The sequence below is a fragment of the Humulus lupulus genome, chromosome 5 (genome assembly GCF_963169125.1).
Source record: "Humulus lupulus chromosome 5, drHumLupu1.1, whole genome shotgun sequence".
Taxonomy (NCBI): Eukaryota; Viridiplantae; Streptophyta; class Magnoliopsida; order Rosales; family Cannabaceae; genus Humulus; species Humulus lupulus.
Window position 1 is genome coordinate 131100866 of NC_084797.1, and position 19863 is coordinate 131120728.

Here is a 19863-nt window from a genome sequence, read left to right on the forward strand (position 1 = left end):
ATTTCATTATGGTCTTTGTTCAACTCTGTTGGAATAGAATGAACAAGCTTTTTTCTTCCAACAGAAATCACCTCAAAACCACTCCCCAGAACCTGAAACCGAATGCAATAGATGTTAGCATAAGAAAATCCTAAAATAAACACACAAGCTACACAGTAAACAAATCTAAGGGCTTCAGACTATAACTGATGTTCAAAAACAGAATTTGCAAATAAGGTTTACGTGTAAAATTGATGTACGAATTCAAGAAAAAGTATAAAGTAGTATTTATAATTCTTTAGCCATGTCAAATAGTTACTTTTGTCATGGACTAATCAACAAATAACAATTATAGCAACATTTAATTTGACATCCCAAATAATCAAAATGCCAAAAAACACTACTAAGACAATAACAACAGAATGAAAGAACTTAATATGTTTAGATCAACTACAGGTAGGGACAACTAATTCTTCTAGTTGACCAGTATAATATAAAGTGTTCTGTGAATAAAAAACGTTCTACAACTGTAGAAGGTTTAAAAATTTGAACCACACAATTTCCCTTTTTTTTGTTTATCTTCCATATCTAATAGAAGTAGTTGAAATAAATCTCTTCATTACGGGCAAGATCAACTTCTTTGTCTTGTTTCAACTATGAGTCATTTTTTCTAGCTGGTTGGTCAACGTCTTGTTGGCTTGGATCTATTTTTTATCAGCCAACTCCTTTAAAGATCCATCCCGCTCAACAATTGTCTTCTCTGCCTGCTCAGCCTTGGATTGAAGATCTTTCTTAGAGTTAGTCAAAGTTTCAATCTTAGCTTGGGCTTCCACCAACTGATCACCAACGACGCGAAGAGGCTCACTTAAGCAAGTTGACCGGGTAGTCTTTAGACTAGCAGAAAAGGGAATTGACGGAGGAGCCAAGCGTGGGAGAATGACTGATTGGTCGGATGATTTTCCCTGACTATGTGGCGTAGTCTTTATAACCTTGCTTGGAGGAGTCGAATTACTCCCTTCACCAGTCTTCCTCTTTTGGGCAGAGGGGGTGTTGAATTACTTGAACATGGTCAGATCTGCATAAAAGTAATGCAAAAATTTGGTTAGTAGAAACAATAAATGAACATAGGTAAAAAATTAAATTCAACAAGTTCATCACAACATCTAATTATGGTTACTGTCAGCAAAACCTGAGTTCAGAATTTTGTTAAAAATCTCATCTTCGTTCTCCGACGATGAGCTGTCTTCTTTAAAGAGCTCGATACTTTTGCCTTTGCCAGGACTGACGGGGAAGGCGGGTCGATGAGGATTTTCACAAGGAGGCTCTCTAATAATGGGACCACCTGGTCGGCGTGGATGAGGGGACGGAATAGGAGAAAACTGGTTGGTCACTACTTCGGTATCGGCGTTAGACTTGTCAGTTGGGTCAGTTTCATTAGTCGTACTATCCCCAGCAATATCTTGATTTTTCGGTAACAATCCCACCAGTCGGAGATTCTCCAAGGAGACCAACTGTTCAACGTTCTTTTCATCTAGAGGCATGTTGGCAAGTGTTTCTACTCAAGCGTGCATTTCCCTAGTTGGGAGAGGTTGATCAAAAGGGCCCGCATGTGTAAAAGCCAGGTTGTTGGCTTTAATGTCTGTAGTAAGGAAGTATTCTCTATTGTATTTCCCAGGGTTCGATTTATGGGCTATACCATGAAGGTACTTAACCCCTTTTTGCCTATGAAAGAGGTGGAAAAAACATGTATTCTTGTGACTGGGGTTAGTCCTAAAATAAAACAAATAGTGTATCTCGTGAGGGGTAGGCGGGTTCCAACCTTGAAAGTGGTAAAGAATGTATAGAGTAGACAAGGCATGTACACCATTTGGAGCAATCTGGAAGGGAGACACATTGAAGTAATCTGCTATTGATCTAAAAAAGGGATGCAAGGGGATTGTGGCTCCTGCATAAATGTGATACATAGACTAGGCACAATAGGATCCACCAGGATTATTGGCTCTTTGGTCAGGGTGTGGACATATCACATTCACTCCTTTGAGACCCAAAGTCTCGATATGCTTATCGAACATTTTGGAATGTAGCTTAGAGGGCTTAGCTACAAACCAGGAAGGCACACCATCTTCTTCTTTCCTCAGCCTACGTGTAGCAGTTTGTTTGATTTTTGTGATTAATGTTTTGGCCTTTCTCCTAGGTTTCCATTTTTTCGAGCTTGGTGAGGGGGTTTTGAAGAAGCCTCAGTCTCGACTTCTCCGAATAAATTTTCTCCCATACAAGGTACTTATTCTACCATCTTTTGTGTTGCTCTATGAGCAACTTGGGGATCTTGTTCTTGAGGGATTCAATTAGACTTCTTCACCCTCATCGGTTGGTGCTGGCGTTATTGCTTAAGGAATTGATCTTCGTGAAGGAAATGTAAAGCTGACCGCAGAAGGATTTACTTGAAACGACGGAGACGGTCTTTAGGAGTTCGTCTACTGGGGTATTTGGAAGAAGAATCCCTGCTCGAAAAAGTGTCCCTTGAAGCGGGAACTGAGGAATCAGAGTCTGTTTGGTTGTCACCTCCCCTGTAGTTGAAGCAATTGATCTACAAAAGATAAGGGGAGGTGAGTAAACCAAACATAAAGTGAATGAAAAACAAAAAATATACACTACTCTGTGAATTTTTTTTTAGAAGAGAAATCAATTTTCTCCCAGATAAAGACATTTGGTTTTTTGGGAAATGATAATAATTTTGAGAGAATTTAGGCAGATTGTTCCGAATGTCGAGTGGTGTTCAGCGGAATAAGACCTAAGGTGGTGTTCGAGCGGCGCAGTTCCCTCAACTAGCTGGGCACATGTCCGAGGGGCTGTGCAGTGCCCCCGAGCAGCTGGGAGCGTGCCCGAGGAGTTGGGCATGTCTAAGTGATTCAGGTGTGTGTCCGAGCAGTTTATGGTGCCCCGAGCGGTTATGGAGCATGACTGAGGGGATGCGTGTCCGAGGAGCTGTGTGTCTGAGGGGTTGGGTGTCCGAGGATCATGGACGTGTGTCCGAGCAAATGGAAACAAAATACCCGAGGGCCAAGTAGGGGTCCAATCGGCTAGGTATGGCAAAGGGCACGGGTTTGATGGGCTAAAGGGTAAAGAGCATAGCATGATGTATAAACATATTTTCTTAATCTTGGACTATGCAAACAAGATCAAAAAGTGGAATTCTAAGAGTTCAACAAGTCTCAAGGAAATATCATATGCTCTTCTTAAACCCATGAACCCAAAATTAAAATGTGTAGTGGGAAATCATTTTTCTTTCAAAATTTCATGAAATTGAAGGAAAAATTGACTAACCCAAAGCCTAAACTACACTATATCAGCCACAAAGTCTCTACCCTACAAAGATTTATCACAAAAAAAATCTAAAAACATATTTCAAAGGGGGTTTCGACATTGTGTATTCTAACAAGTTTTTTGTCTAGATTTTTTAATTTTACAAAGCTTAAAGATAAAGATGAAGAAGGAGAAGCTTACCCAAATGTATTGAAGAGCCTTTGATTTCATGAGAAAGCTTGGATTTTCTTGGAGAAGCTGAAACGCCTTGGAAGTTTGTGGAGGTTTCGGCCAAGAGAAAGGAAGAGTGTTGTTAAAGATGAAATTCTTGCTTATGAGTAGTGGGCAATCGTGGGTCTATTTAAAGGAGAGAAAGTGAGACTCCTACTTACCTTGAAGACTCTTGGTATTTTCTCCCCCACGATTGGAAATGAGTAACTGCCATTTCATGGCTGAAAAACTTAATTATACTTTTATTTGCAAAAGGCGAGAAAAATGTCAAAGGTCATTTTTGGAATTTTAGGACACAGTAATTATGAAATTTACTATGGATCTTTATGAGGAGTAAGAGGAAAAGTTTATCATATGAGAAAATCATATAATAAACTTCGGGGGCAAATGTTATCCCCAAAAGTTTTGTTCAATGACGTGGCAATCGGATAGACAAGTGGCAATGCATGGTCAGTAAATGACACATTAATAGTCAATAAATGTGTTATTTAATGAAGTGAAAAAGTTGAGAATTGACCTGGGGAGTTGTGATATTACTCGTTAGGAAATAAATTTAGCCGACCAGTGATGTGCCATGCCCGACCAGTGGTGTGCTTTGGCCGACCAGTGAGGTGTCTTGGCTGACCAGTCACTTCGAGAGATGGATTTGGTTGATCGACGGATCAGAATCTTAGAAGTTCACCGTCTAGTGACTCTTCAGTAAAGCCTCAGTAACAACTTCAACCTGAATCATTCGTAACTGCTGCAGGAATCTCTCAAATATCCTAGAGTAATAGCTATATTGTTGTAATTTGAATTTATTTATATTTTATTAATTAAAGTTGGTTGGAAAAACCGAGGACCTCGTCAAATGGGATATTTCTCATGTACAATTCATGAGCCTATAAATAAAGGGCTCATGGCATCATTTAGGGGGATCTGAGATCTAGGGATTGGAATAAAACTCTCTAGTTTTGAGACTCTGGGACCATTACTTGAGAATCTCTGGGAGCATTTTCTGAGAGTTCGGAGAGAAACACTGTATTTTACTACTTATACTTGAGAAACTCAGTTGACCAAGGTTCATCTGATCTTAAGTTGTAACGACCCAAATTCACTATTAAGGCTTAAGGGCCTTGATTAGTGTGCCTGGAGGGCATAATGGGAATTATGTGTGGTTTTAGTGATTAAGATGCATGATTATGATTTAAAGCATGTTATATGATTATTTGAATATTTGAGATGCATGATTATGTGTATTAGTATGCATATAGGCCCTGATTAGGTTAGAAGGGCATAATCGTAATTTTGGCCATTATGGGCATAATTGTTTTGATATATGTGATAATTGTCAAGACCACATTATTATGTGGATATATCTGTGATCTGTGACTCGAGACGATCCTCGTGAACAAAGTAGCGAAAAAGCCATAGCGGGGATTTATACTTGGCTCGGGGTGAGCTTAGGGGTATAAATGGGAATTTAGTGAATGTACTGGAGTCTATCTTGACATTGAGGGAATATTATTGGTGATTAGTTAGGTATCGAGAATTAAGTGGGAAATATTAGAGACACTCGAGGAGTTAACGAGAATTGAGGTAAAATGACTAAAATGCCCGTAAGTGGATTAAAGGGTTTAGATTTAATAGGGAGGGCATAATAGTCATTTGTCTTACAGGAGTTAAGTATTACCAAGGATTTATGTTAGTGGGAATTGTAGAAAGTTATAGAAGTCTGAAAGAGAGAAAAGAAGAAAAAAAGAAAGAAAGGAGAAAAGGAAGGGAAAAACAGAGTGCACTTGCTTGGGTCGGTTTGTGGTTCTTTCACCACCTTTCTTGAGGATTTATGGAGCAAAGCTCAGAGAAGAGCTGGGATAAACTAAGCATCAAGGATCCTAAGCTAGGTTTGAGGAATTGGCAGAGGTCTAGCAAGAGGACATCAACACTTGAGGTAAAATTCTATAAGTTTCTTCAGCTCTGGTTTTGGTTCCTAGCTAGGTTGTTTAAGCTGTGTTAATGGGAATTCTAGGGAAGTTGGAGCCAAGGGTTGAGGAGAAGCAAGCCAAGGAAGTCTAGAGGCACCTTGAGGTCGAAATTCCACAAGAGGTATAAATTCTAAACTCCAACTTTGTTGTTCAACTGGTTTCTGCTGAGTTTTAGTGTTTAGGGGTGGCTATGGTGAATTTTGAGTTTGGGGATGCATGTGCTTAAGTTCTAGGTATTTGGGGTGCTTGGGATGAGTGGAGTATGGTCATAAGGTTGTTTTTGGGATTGGGAAGGATTTGGAGGAGTTTTGGTTGAGGTTGGTTCGAGAAAATCGCAGAAGGGAAAAACTGGTGTTGGCCAGTCTGTGACTAGCGCTACAACGCTAGCCTTTGGGCGCTGTAGCACTAGGCCAAGTTTGCTGATGGGGTTTTGCTTCTGTTTGTAGTGCTGTAGCGCCCTCCCATGAGCACTGTAGCGCTACCCTGCCTTCCGAAGGGGATTTTAGGGTTATTTGCAAGGGCTTTTGACCTAGGGTTTGGGGTTTGATTCCACCACCTTGTTGGGTGGAACTAGGACTTCCCGGGGGCTCGGGATTGGCCCCGGGGCTAGGTTTTGAACTTGAGGATTGATGATGACTTTGGCCCGTGATTGTGTTTAGGTGAGTGCTAGGGCTTGAGAGGGATCGTGCTCAAGGAGTCGAGGGATCAAAGCTAGTGAATTGAAAGGTAAGAAAACTGCACCCGGATATATGTTTGTGATGGGACTAAGAGCTCCCAATATTTGCATCGTGTCAATGATGGTATTACGCCATGGGACATGTGAAAGCGGCCTAAGGGTGTCGTACATTATATTTGCATACAGGGAGCGGCTTGGCCACTAGTAGCCAAGGACAGCTTAACATTCACTGAGCTCGGTTTAAGCAGGTCGGAGTCAGTGGGATAACGGAGGGAGTAGCCTGAGAGCGCTAGCCCTAGTTATTGTTTGTGCAGTGATGTATGCTATGAATTGATATGTTTGGCATGTTGAGTACTTGGCTATACTAAATGGTTATATGGTTGAGATTATGTGATGCAATATGAGATATTGATTTGTCTGTTGATTGCTTATGCTCTGTCATTGTGTTTTCTTGCTGGGCCTTGGCTCACGGGTGCAACGTGGTGCAGGTAAAGGCAAAGGCAGGCTGGACCAATTCTGAGTTGGAGGGCTGCGGGGCTGAATGTACATAGCCAGCTATTCGATCGCCATGGTCGAGGAGTGAGTCAGGACAAAGATTAACTAATTGTCTGTTTTTCCTTAATATGGCTTGATATTGTATATAAACCCTGTATCTTTTGTAAAAAGTCTTTAAACTTAATATTTTCGGGATCCCGTGTAAACAGATGAAGCTTCTTAATGAAAATGTGGCTTTTGAGACCAAACCATTTTTTAACCCTAGTTCCTTTATAGTTTTAGTAACACGATTTTAATCAAATGACTTGATTAACAAGTCTGGCACTTTATAAACACACAGTGTAACGGTCTTGGCTATCTAGGGTGTTACATAAGTATAGGTTAAATATACCACAACTCTAAGTGGATTAGGCTATTACAACCAAATTGGGGCTGAACCACTATAAAAATTACGTGTGCTATTTACTTTCTATTCAAGGTTTACTGTCGTTTTTGCGTCTACTCGCAGTTGGCCAAAATCGTGGTCAACAACCCTATTTATAGGTGGCCATGTAGCTTGGGCTGGACTAATCCAGGACCAATAAGCATAATTTCTCTCTAATGGAGCTATAGTACAAGTGTATAACGTGATTAAAGAAAGTTTAGTCATGGCCCAATGGGCCAGCTTAAGCGCGATAGATCATTACAAGTGCCCTTTGTACGTTAATACAGATTGATGAGCGTGGGCTATTAGGGGGATTCTGGGGACTGGATCTGTCAGAGTAGTAGCAGTACAGATCCCTAGGAACATTGTACGTTTCCTGTGTATCCCTTTTGTAGGTTAGTTGAGGAGACCAACTGCCGAACTTCTCGGGGACACGTCATCCAGGTGAAGAGTTGGTCTTTCTTTACTAGGACGTATAGTCCGGGTTCATTTACCAAGGCGGGCTGAAGGTTATATCCTGGTAATGAGTTGAAATATGATGATGGACCCGGAAACTCCATCTGAATCCCACATGGTGAACCTCGACCCTTGGACTGGGATATCCACCATAACGATCAACATCCCGAAGGATCAAGGTTGTGTGCACTCATGACGTTGGGCTGGGCCTTCACCTCAGATCCGAGTTCTCGTTATACTTGCGATCATTTGCTAGTTACTGGGCCTAGGATGGGTCTTGGCGTTTAGGCTTCTGATAGTTTAGTGTTTGCTGGCCCTTGGTTGGGTTCGAGCCTCTCTTGAGAATTCATGAGGCCCATTTGACAATGCCATGTGTTCTTGGTGGAAAATATGGACAACAATTAACTATATGATATGACTAGAATAGATGATAACGATATGTTTACTTATCCTATCCACTGCCAATATCAATCCCGTCCGATGTATCAAATACATCTGATCTTATCTACTTTGCTAATGTTCTGGAAATAACATAAAACTACAATGTGTAAGTAGATTATACCGTAGATTGACAAGTTAGCGTAAATCCTATGCAATGACTAATCTTAGAACTAGCTTATTTTTGAACATATAATCATATTTATATTCCATTGTGATTACATCACTAAAACTATGATCAGCTATATGCTCAGGATTTAATAAAACTTTATATATAAAAATAATCGTGAAAATAAAACAAGTGAGCAATGTGATTGACCAAGTCAAAAATGATTTCTATTCTTTTATTGATAAAATACTGAGATTACAAAGAAATTGAGTTTTAATTAGGGCATAAAGCCCAACACTAACACCCTTTGTCATGCCCAATTTGATACTATTCGAATAGTTCACTCATGGCTCAAGGACTCCCATACATCGATGGTCCAATCCTTAAGGCACCATGTCTCTAGGCATTTCGACAGACTCTTGAGACTATCCGCTTGAGTAGTAGCATACATCAAACTTTTGTCCCCCTAAAGCATGGTCCAGCCTTTCCATGTGTGCATGCTAACAAGTACCACGAATGGCTATCTGTGCCATCTCGTATTGGGACTTATGGCAATTGTGCATCACAACATCTCTTGGAGATCTAGGCCATGTCCCATGCCAAGTGCATCCGAGCAATCCAAGGGTAATGTACCTCTGAACTTTAGGTAACATACTTCAATGGACTACCTGGTCGATCGGGCAATGTCCATGAGTACTTCTACTCATGGACACAAATGAGTTCCCTCACTGTCCTCATATGCACTCCCTTCTAGCCCCTACGACTAGTAGTATCTCACTTAGAGCTCATGCACAAAGGACTAATGTCGTGGATGCATTTCTTTGAGTCTCAAATTGAGACTCATTAGCCAATGCTCAAGCATTTGTAAATTTCGAAAAAAATACAATATCTTTTGATTTATTTTTGAAAATAAAAAATGAATTAATTAATTTAATTTTCTACAATTTCTAAACTTCTCGAGATAGTGGCAAACAAAACATAGACCAAGTGGGTGCAAATGCCTTCTGTTATTTTTATTATTATTTTGAATGTTTATTTATAAGTTTTTATTTATTTTCATTTTAGCATATTTTTTTTGTATATAAATTTATTAGACCCACTAAAAGTGTTCATCAAATCCAATCCACACTATATTGGTCATAATAAATCCATTCCACACTAAGTGCAAATTTCATATTGTGGATCCAATCCATTCCACACTCTAAATCAAAATCAATCCAATCCAATTAGCAAAAGTGTGGATTGGATTGATTAATTTTTTTGGAAAAAAATATTTAAAAACTATTTATTATTTTTGATACTATATAACTAATATTTATAATTTTACGTTTTGAAAAACAAAATTAGTAGTGAACATCAAATCATATAGAAAATAATTTAAAATTTACTTGTAAAAAACTTAAATAATAAAATTTGAAATAATATTATAAGATATTTTTATTTATTTGAAATAATTGTTATTATATCGCTATTGTTGTTTGTATCAAATATATACAAATTTAAAATTATTATTTTATATATATATTTAAAAAAATTATTTATATAAAGAAAGTAGGGATTTGATTAGTTACTTTCAACATTGAAAGTGCATCCAATTTGCACAAGTACGAATTTTAAAATTTTCAATCCAATCCGCACAAATGCAAATATACCCACTTTACATATTGAGATAGAAAAGAGAAATTTATATAAAATACTAATTTTCGCTAAAAATTTACTTTTTTACGAACAAACATTTTTTTTCTTCAATTTTATGGTTTTAAGGAAATTTTTACATTTTTACATTTTCACGGTTTTTTTTTGTATTGTTTTTAGGATTTTTTTTGTGTTTTCATGTTTTTTTTTGTTGATGTCTAGTTGGTTCAGTGTGTTGTTTTCAAGTTGCTTTCTAGTTGTTTTTCCTAAAAATGGTATTTTCATAATTATGAAACTTTGATAATCATATTTTTATAAACTTAAATGTGTATTTTTGAAAGAAAAAAATATGAACCGTAAAAATATAAAAAATTGTGTATTTAAGAAAAAATCTAATTAGATAATAATGTGAATTGGATTGAATCAGATCGGTTGAATCTTGAACACTCCATTATTAATTTTTGCGCATTTCATGTTTTATATTTTACTCTCTCATCAACTTTTGTTCCTGATTCACTACCCTTCATTGGGGCAGGAATCTAGAGGGGAAAAATAAAAAATAGCATTTGTGCTAGTATTTGCAACTTGCTGAAGTTTCATTTATTATCTAAACATAGGCAATTGAGAATACACGTTACCAATTTCTTCTATTTTCTCTTATTCGCTTTCGTAATTCTTTTAGGTTGTAACCAATTAAGGGTTCCAATATGGATCAAAATGTAAACCAACAGAAGAAATCAAAGGCACTGCTTTATATTCTCTTATTCTAATTCTCACAATTTGGCCATGGACCACGCCTCCATCAAGCCTATGAAGTCTCTTGTAACCCACAGTTGTTCCACTCGCCACTCTTATACCATCCACGTAAATCTCATGTCGTTTGATCCTCTGACCGAGCCCAATGGCTTCTTGAATCCTAACAACATTGAATCTCAGCCCTCCATCCGTACCTGATCTGAACTCAATCCAATGGTCCCCTTTTGCATCATCCCTTGGCGACCAATAAGTCCATAAATGGTCATTATCAATAACGTTTTCCGGTCCAAAGCTACTTCCTTTGCCCCCTCTCTGGCTGCTAGCCTTGATTAAGAAGCAATTCTCAGCCAAATTAGTGGAGAATATAGTGTCAATTGCATTTCTAAATTCCTTGAGTCTTTTAACATCTTGCTGTGATATAAGCCCCGTTGTGTTAGGAGGCACATTGAGTAGTAACACACAGTTTCTTCCAACTGAGTTGTAGTAAATTTCTAGTAACATGCTTAGCTTCTTAGGCGATTCTGATTTGTGCCAAAACCATCCTCGTCGGATCGAAACGTCACATTCCGCGGGCAACCAGTCTCGGCCTTTTGGCTCACCACTGTTGAGATAACTGCATTATTGGATGTACAAACTTTATTAGGTACAAGTCACTAATTGTTGAAAATGCTACGTGCATTCGTGTATTCATAAAACCAATACTGTTTTACTCAAATGGTTCTAAAAGGATAAATTTCTGCCATGCAAATGTGTTTGTCAAAATGTTACATCAATAATGGTTAAAATAATGAAATGCTATACAGCTAATAGCCCAAAAATAATAATTTGGTGATTCACAAGATTTTAGCCTTTTGTCATTCGAAAAGGATGAGATTTTCTTTTATTTTCTTTTCTTTTTATTAGGGGAGAAAAGCATGAGATTATTTTCCATTATTTCAAATTCAATGCCTTAATTCAGCTACATTATCAAGGTAGAAATCTTATTGTTTCTCCATAATCTATATTGAAAAAAACTTGTTATCCAATTGTAATTGTATTTTCCTGCTAAGAAAATAGAAAGGAGGGAGAAAACAAAAAGTAATTATAGTACAAGAGCACGTGAAACAAGAGGGAAATATATCAATTAAATATCAATACGACGGTGAAGTGGAAGAATGAGTCATGTTAATACAATTCAATTTTTTTTAATTAATAACTTGGAGCTTTACTTAATACGTTTTAAGTGTAATGTTTGTGACATTCCCTCACGTAAACTTAAGACAGAGTGATGTGTTATGAGTTGTAACTATATAATTTAAAATAATGAGTTCCGAATAAAAATATATAAATCATTAATATTGATGACAGACTACTTTATTTTTTAGAATGATTAATATTAAATGTGTCTAGCAATATTCTATCTTTAAAAACTTGCATGTGCATAGGAGAGAAAAATATTAACAATATTGTGAAGTGGAGGAATGAGTCGTGCTAGTACAATTCTATTTTGTTTTTAATTAAAATCTTGCAGCTTTACTCAATATTGTTAAGTAATGATTAGACACTTACAAATTATACATAAAATTTAGACACAATAATGCGTTATGAGTTAAAACAATGGATTCCAAATAGTAACACTTTTTGTAAAGAGTGTTGGTAGAGTGCTACCATTCCGCACTTTAAAATGTCTAATTCTACAAAACATCTTTTGCTATTGGTTAGTAATATTATATATTAATTATTAAATTAAATTGTGTAACCTGAATAATAATATGCTACTTTCATGTTGGACACTGCTGATGTCACATAGCATTTCCAAATACATAAATATAAAAGTTGAAGTAAGCTTACTCAACAATGCCAGCTTTTCCGATGGCTAGTTTGCTCCGGTTAATGGTTGACCAACACGTATTTCCGGCAAAGCCTTTCTCATTTCCGACCCACCTGACATCAGGGCCCGCATCCGAAAATATATTGATTGAGCTTTGGAATTCCTTCACCATATCAAACCATTCCGTGAAATAATACGACATGTTCACAGCATTAGGACCCTTTGCACCATCGAACCAAATTTCCCTAACACTCCCATATCTACACACCACATCACAAACTTATTAAAAATAAAACAAAATTTTGTAGATATATAAAAAAATTTGTAGATTAACCAATTTAGAGATGGCCTTACTCTTTGAGTAGCTCTTGTAGCTGAGCTAAATAGTATTCATTATACGCCAAATCATAGCCGTAACGTCGGTCGTGCCTGTCCCACGGGGAAAGGTAAAGCCCCACGTCAACACCGCGTGTCTTAGCGGCTTCGACGAGCTCTTGAACGACATCGCCATGCCCATTCTTCCAAGGACTTTGTACGACGGAGTGATCGGTGTATTTTGAAGGCCACAAGCAGAAGCCATCATGGTGTTTGGCAGTGAGGATCACCAGTGAGACTCCAGCCTCCACCGCCGTGTCCACCCACTGGTAAGCGTTGAGCGCAACCGGGTTGAATATGGCCGGGTTTTCGTGCCCGGTTCCCCATTCGGATCCAGTGAATGTGTTGACGCCAAAGTGAAGGAACATTATGACCTCCCTTTGTTGCCATTTGAGTTGGGAAAATGAGGGCAGAGGTAGAATCGGTAATGGTGGTGTTGGTACTTGCTCAAGCCTAGAAATGGCTGACTTGATCAGAAGGTGAAATAGTACTAATGTTGTTAGTGGCCACCGACAGCCCCATGGCAGAGCCATATCTCTTTCTCTATTCTCTATAATAAACTAATGAGATCAAAAGTATTACTTATAGCTCCTATACAATATTAAGTGATTTTTTTTAATGTTTCTTACCTATAATGTAAAAGTGATTTATATATATATACATAATATATGTCGGACGGGACCCATATGGAAAATGGTGGATGCTTTGAATTGCGTAATGCCAAAAGGAATTGGGTTGGATGTGCTTTTATTCTTTTCTATAGTTTACATAAGTAGGACAGTTATTCACGGGTCTATATATGCCTTTTTCTTGTCTTAACATTCTTGAAGATCATAACGCAGGTTTGTTCGATTATGTGGTCTTGACTCTTGAACATCCCAACACAATACTTCAAATTATTATAATATAAGTATGAAATATTACTCAAATGTTGTAATTTTCGCTCAGATATATACAGCAAAAATTTGCACAAAAAATAAAATAAAATAAAGGGAGTTTATAAAGAGAAAAGCTGGATAAAAAACAAGAGAGATATAAGATTTTCAGAAGTGATAATAATATAAATAGAAATTGGAAATTTACAAAAAACTACCTTGAATAATTTTTATTTTTTGATATATTCCTCTAATAAAAATATTTTGAAAATACATAATTATTTTTTAAAAATTAACTTTATTTAAAAAAATAAGGAAGGGTAGGTGTTGTAAGACATTCAAATAAGATAAAAGTGCAGTGAAAGGGCGACAATAAAAATTTGAATTGATACCAATTCCAAGATCACATATATACATATATAATATTACATCAAGATTCATAATCATAGAATCATACCTCTAGTAGCCTATCAAGATTCCTCCCTTTCTTTTCGTAAATCATCAACGATCATTTAATCCAATGAGATAGTTTTGAGATCCACATCAAGATCTTCCAAGCCAATCTTCAACATACAAGGATATGTGTGGGCACATAGGATATAGAGGAAAAAATTTAGACTCTCTTGATGTGCTTAATACATGAGATCAATAGAGGTTTTGAGAATGTAGAGGCTATGAGAGAAAATTTTCAAATTTCTTAAAAACATATCAAATTGTATGTTAAGTTTCTCATTATATAATTTAAACTATATAAACCTAAAATTAATCTAAGGCTTAGTCAAAACTGATTAGGCTTTTAAAATTTTAAATTATTAAATAAATATTTTGATCAAATTAAAATAATTATTTAATAATAAAAAAAGAATGCAAATTCTGATCAATTAAAATTTGAATTGAACGAACTGGGTTGTGACATGTATCACACGTCAATCAGTGTGAGTGTTGAGCGTGTGGCACACATATGGCTCTCTAATTTTATCTCATTTATATATTCAATTAATAAGACAATCTGTAATGTCCTCCTAATCAAGGATCGTTACACTGTGTACTTTAAAAAGTGTTAGACTTGCTAATCAAGTCATTTGGTCATAAATGTGTAACTAAGGTTAATGTCAAGGGTTAGGGCTAAAATTTTTGGTCAAAGGAACCGCTGACTTTTGATTAAAGAGTTTAATACATACATGTGATCCCAAAATATTACAAACAGATATTTAAAAGGGTATATACAAGTCAAAAGTACAATGAGCTGGCCTAAGCGGCAAAATCAAGGACACGACTCCAGTTCCTCTAAGATATCCTCGACCGTGATGGATGATCAACTGCATATGTACACACTGCCACAGAAGCTCTCCAACTCATGGCTGGTCAAACTTCCCTTTCCCTTTACTTGCACCACATAGAACCCGTGACCCAAGGCTCAGCAAGAAAACTTAAATATGTGCATGAATAGAAAATACAAATTCCAAATACTTATCTAGCATTCCCAGTAGTAGTAACCTACTCATGCATGCATATAATTACAAATAAATGATCATTGGATCACTCTGGGGCCCGCTTCCCCGAATAGTTGACCATAGAGTCAATCTGATGCCCAATGCCCTAGCTATGTGACCATAGAGTCACCTGGGGCCCTTGCCCTGAGCTCTGAGTAACTAACCATAGAGCTAGCCATGTGCTTTGTTTCTCAACGACCATAGGGTCAACCAACTTAATAGTACGTTTCTGATTGGGCCCAAGCCTCTCGATTAGCGTGCAGTGCGATATTTTCGCCCTTGATTATAATTCATACTCCAGACAATACAAGTATAAATACATATAATTCATAGTATCTTCACCAATCAAGCACAAACACAGCAATAACCATGTTCCTTAATAGGGTCGAGCCCTACCTATGCAACAAGGCAAGCATTCATTAAACAATTAATCAGACATAGAGCATTGAAGCATAACCTAATTCATGTTCATTCTCAGGGGTCGAACCGTATTCACAATTATAATCAATAATTGGGCCAAGCCCTAATCACATATACCACGTATTGGGTGTAGTTTTCTTACCTCAGGTCTAAGTATAGCGTAATAATAAGAACGACCCTCAAGCACGATCCCGGTTCCGAGCCCCTAGTGATAACCCAGTCACAACAATAATATAGGATCCCGTCAATAACGAGCAAATAAAGGCTTTCGGATCGAGTCTTAGCCTCCGGGACGTCGAGCTCCACTAAACTTGGTAGTAGAATCGATTTTGATCCCTTAGGTTTGAGTTCTCGTTACTCAAGACCTAAGGTGGTAAAAACAGCCCAGGCGGGTCGTGACTTGCCCCTAAGGGTCATGGCGCGCCTCTCAGGTCAGAGGGCCGTCCTGCTTGGAACCAGGGCACGGGCTGTGACTTGTCCTAGAGAGTCGCGGCACACCTCCAAATCAGAAGCCCCTACTTGGCCCTGGGTTCGCACAGGTCGTGGCCCCCCAAGAATAGGGCCTCGACCTGACCCTAAGAACCTAGAATTCCTCTATTTTTATCCAGCCAAAAACCTACCAAAATCTTCCCAAATGATTCCTAGAAATATAATTCAATCCTCAATACAATATCAACATAATAATAGCAAGAAAACCTAACCTAAAACTTGATTAGAAACCCATCAAAACTCACAATCCACCACTTGAGCCACAAAGCTCAAAAACACCTCAAGAACTCTAGGAAAACATAAAAAAAATACAACTTAAAACAAAAACTAAATCTTACCACAGCTGTGTTTAATAACCTCCTAGCTGCAACAAATTCATGTCTTAATGTAAGCCTTCAATTCCCTTGGTTTTCTCAAGAAATTCTCCAAAATTGAGAGAGAGACAGAGAGAGAGAGAGAGAGACAGAGTCGGTTAGGAGAGAAGAGAAGGCTGAGTGTTTTGTTTTGTGTGGTTTACTTTAGGTTCAAGTAACCTTAAGCAAATCTCAAGGGCTTGGGGTACCAAAAACGTCCCCATGGGAAAAATGGTCAAAATCCCCGCATTCCGTCCTAATCTCACTAACTCCAAATATATCCTCAAATATTTGTTCCTGTTACACGATAACCCGATAATGTACTAGATGTGCAGAATACCCCTTGACTCGCCCCGAGTCGGGTATTAAGTCCCGTTGTGAGTTTCCTATTAACTTGCTCCCTAGGATCGTCTCATGCTGAGTAACCCAAATGAACCCATATAATAATGTGGTCTTTCACATATATCACATATATGCACATATATATAATTATGCCCATAACAGGCCAAATTACGAAAATTGGCAATCTAATAAGAAACGGGCCCACATGCATATTTAATACACCTACTCATGCATATCTAGTCATATTATCATGTAACTCACATAATCACATTATTACACACAAATATATCCCACATAAACCTATATGTAGACCCTTGATTTGGCCAACGACACGGAGTCAAATGTACGACAAAAGATAAAACGACAATTAAGAATTTAATCCAATGAAAAGAAGAAAACACCAAGGATTTATAGTGGTTCGGCCCCAAAGAATGGTAATGACCTACGTCCACTTAGTGCTATTATTAATATTGAATCTCAAAGCCGTGATCAAAGAACTAGGGTTCTTGAGTTTCACAAACCTTGGAAGAAATACAATGAAACGATGGATAATTGCACTATAGCTCTCTTTCTCTCTCTATCTTCGCAAAGAAATTCAGGGATCAAAAAGTCCCTTCCTTGAGCTATTCCATGCATATTTATAGGCTCAAGGAGGGCTACACAGGCCAACGGACCATATCTTTCCTTAATAACCGCGTATCAAGGTAATAATGAGGAAATATTCAATGCAATTATTATAAGATTAAAACTTTAAAAGTAAATAAAACAAACTATACGACCAGACTAGTCATATCTAATAATTAAGCCTGATGAAGTGATGTGCTTTTGGTCGATAGTCGAACAAGACTTCTGCCACGTGTCAACCACGTGTGAGAAATCCTTGCCAAATCATCTGCAACCATTTTTTGGGTAAACATTTGCCCCCCAAGTTTATTTATTGTGACCAGCAATAAGTAAACTTAGGAAACCGACCCTTCGAATACCCCATGAAATCTGTTAGAGCCGCTCGTACTTTCTTTAAAAAAGTGATCAATCATGTCCAATCAAGTCTTTTCGGTTTCCCACTAACTTGTCAGACGGCCATTACACTTCCCCATGCTTTGAAAAAGGTAATTCATGATTACTTCTTCTATTGTGTCGTAGTCACTATAAGTAATACGCCAAATCCATATTTTTACTTTTTACTTTTCACTTGCCATCTCCTCTCCAGGAACATCGAAGAACTTCCGTCTTCAGAGACCAAAAATTCCCATGAACTCACATCTGGACGCTCGAAAGCTTTCATGTTTAGACTTCGTATTCAGACTCCGTTCTTCATCTTAACAAGTTTCACGAACTTCTTATACATTTGAGTTGCCATGCAAAACTGTTCCATACTTATTTTTATCTCTGAACCATTGCATGCTCTTGGCTGAAACTGTTATGGGGATTGTGTGTATATCAATAGATATTTGATAGGGTAGTGAAGTAACGTTTCGTAGGAGTTAGAAGCCAGTTTGGTAGTCAAGATTGTAGATTTAAGGGCGTAAAATCGAAGTAAAAATTCGATTTTCAGGCTAGTTGAAAAACTAGGTTTTTCCCGCCCCTTCAGAGTCAAAAAAGCTTTTTTCCTGAAAAGCTTGTTACTTCCGCTTTTCAATCTGCTTTTCAAACTGCTCGTATAAAACTTAGTGTTTTTGCTAGAATGCTGCTGGCCGTATAAAAGCTTAACTTTTATACGTGAGAAACGTTATTCTAACTCTCAACAAATATTTTTAGGCTTTACGTTCTCACCTGCCCCTTTCTCTGTTCGCAGCTTTTCATGCAAGATCCGTGGGGAGGTGAAAGGCCTATCGACGAAGACTTGCTTGCCCAATTACTTGAAGACGAGGAGCAACCGTCACTGTTGATACCAGAAATTCCTTTTTCTCAAACCCCACCCAATAGACCTCAGTCAAACCTTCCAGCCATGGGTAGAGTAAAATCCACTGCCTAGAAAAAGAAACCTTCCAACTCATCAAATCAACCTGCTCATCAGGCAGGAATTCCCTCGACCAGTGGTCGGGAAAGAAATATCCCTGACCCTAACATTTAAACTCGCGCTCAGCCTCGAAACGTCGTTCAACCAGACGTTGAATGGTACGTCGCCCCTTCTTGTCGAGTAACGATTAGGATGATCGCTAATTATATTAAAAAATATGGACTTCCTGGGGTGACACTAGTCTAACCCACTCAAGACCAACGGGTGAACTTGCCTAGAGGCACTTTCAGCGCTTGGCCGAGGTACCACATCGAGGCAGGAGCGATCCTACCTCTTCATCCTTTTTTCCAGGGAGTGGCCAATTACTTCGGGGTCGCCCCTTTTCAAATAACTCCCAACAGATATAGAATGCTTGCTGCACTCTATATCCTCTATAGCCATAAGAACTAGCCTGTCCCCACGCCACATGAGGTCAACTACTTGTTCGACCAAAAATCTAACCCCAACCAGGAAAACACGGGGTTTTTCCACTTCTGTCACCAGGAAACAGGTCGCACTTTCCTGACTGACACCATTTATATCTCGAATGTGGGGAAGTACCATCTGGAGTACTTCCTGATGACTGACATGGTTGCGAACAACTTGGCCTTCACACAAGGAGGTAAAGTCTTTGTACCAATGGTCGTTTATCTTTCTTCAAATTTTTGCTGCATTTCCCTTAGAAATTTAGTGCGTTTCAGGCCCATGGTTGCGAGACCCTACTCTAGACATGGAGATCCGATCAACCCTCCTGGCCAACATGACCAACATAGAGAAAAGTGTCAAACAGCTGGTCACAGAGGCCAATCTGACACTGGTCGGCCTTTTGGCCCCTCACTAGGATGTGAGGGAATCAACAGCGGGAAGTGCCACTGGTGGAGAGGTTCCCGGGCAACACCCAGACGTGTCAAAACCCCCTCCGAGGAGGGCAACTGGAGTGACAATCAGGGAACCCTCCAGCACCCCGCGGGTTGCTGCTCCCCCCGCCCCAACAGGATAGGGAAAAAAGAAAGCCACCGAACCTCTCAAGCCCCTTGACGAATCTTCGGATGAGAACGGTACCGATCTCTCGCTCTTAGATAGTTTTCCAATTCCCTGTCACTTGTTTGACGGGGTTGGAAATTTTAAGTACGCTCCCAATTTAGATTCAGAATTCTTCATGCCAGATAGTGAGTGTAACACTAGTAGAGTATATAATGTAGCGACCAGTAATGATAGCTCGGGTATTTCACTTACAATTT

At 38.4% G+C, this 19863-nt stretch overlaps 1 protein-coding gene across 1 annotated transcript; it reads right to left on the reverse strand.

The window, feature by feature from the left end:
- Positions 1-10263: 10263 nt before the first annotated feature.
- On the reverse strand, positions 10264-13263 carry LOC133777662 (alpha-L-fucosidase 1-like). The gene is made up of 3 exons (XM_062217355.1): positions 12631-13263; positions 12297-12536; positions 10264-11079 (listed from the first exon to the last, which is right to left on the reverse strand). The coding sequence occupies exons 1-3, from the start codon at positions 13182-13184 to the stop codon at positions 10404-10406; spliced, it is 1470 nt and encodes a 489-aa protein (XP_062073339.1). The 5' UTR covers positions 13185-13263; the 3' UTR covers positions 10264-10403.
- Positions 13264-19863: the final 6600 nt, after the last annotated feature.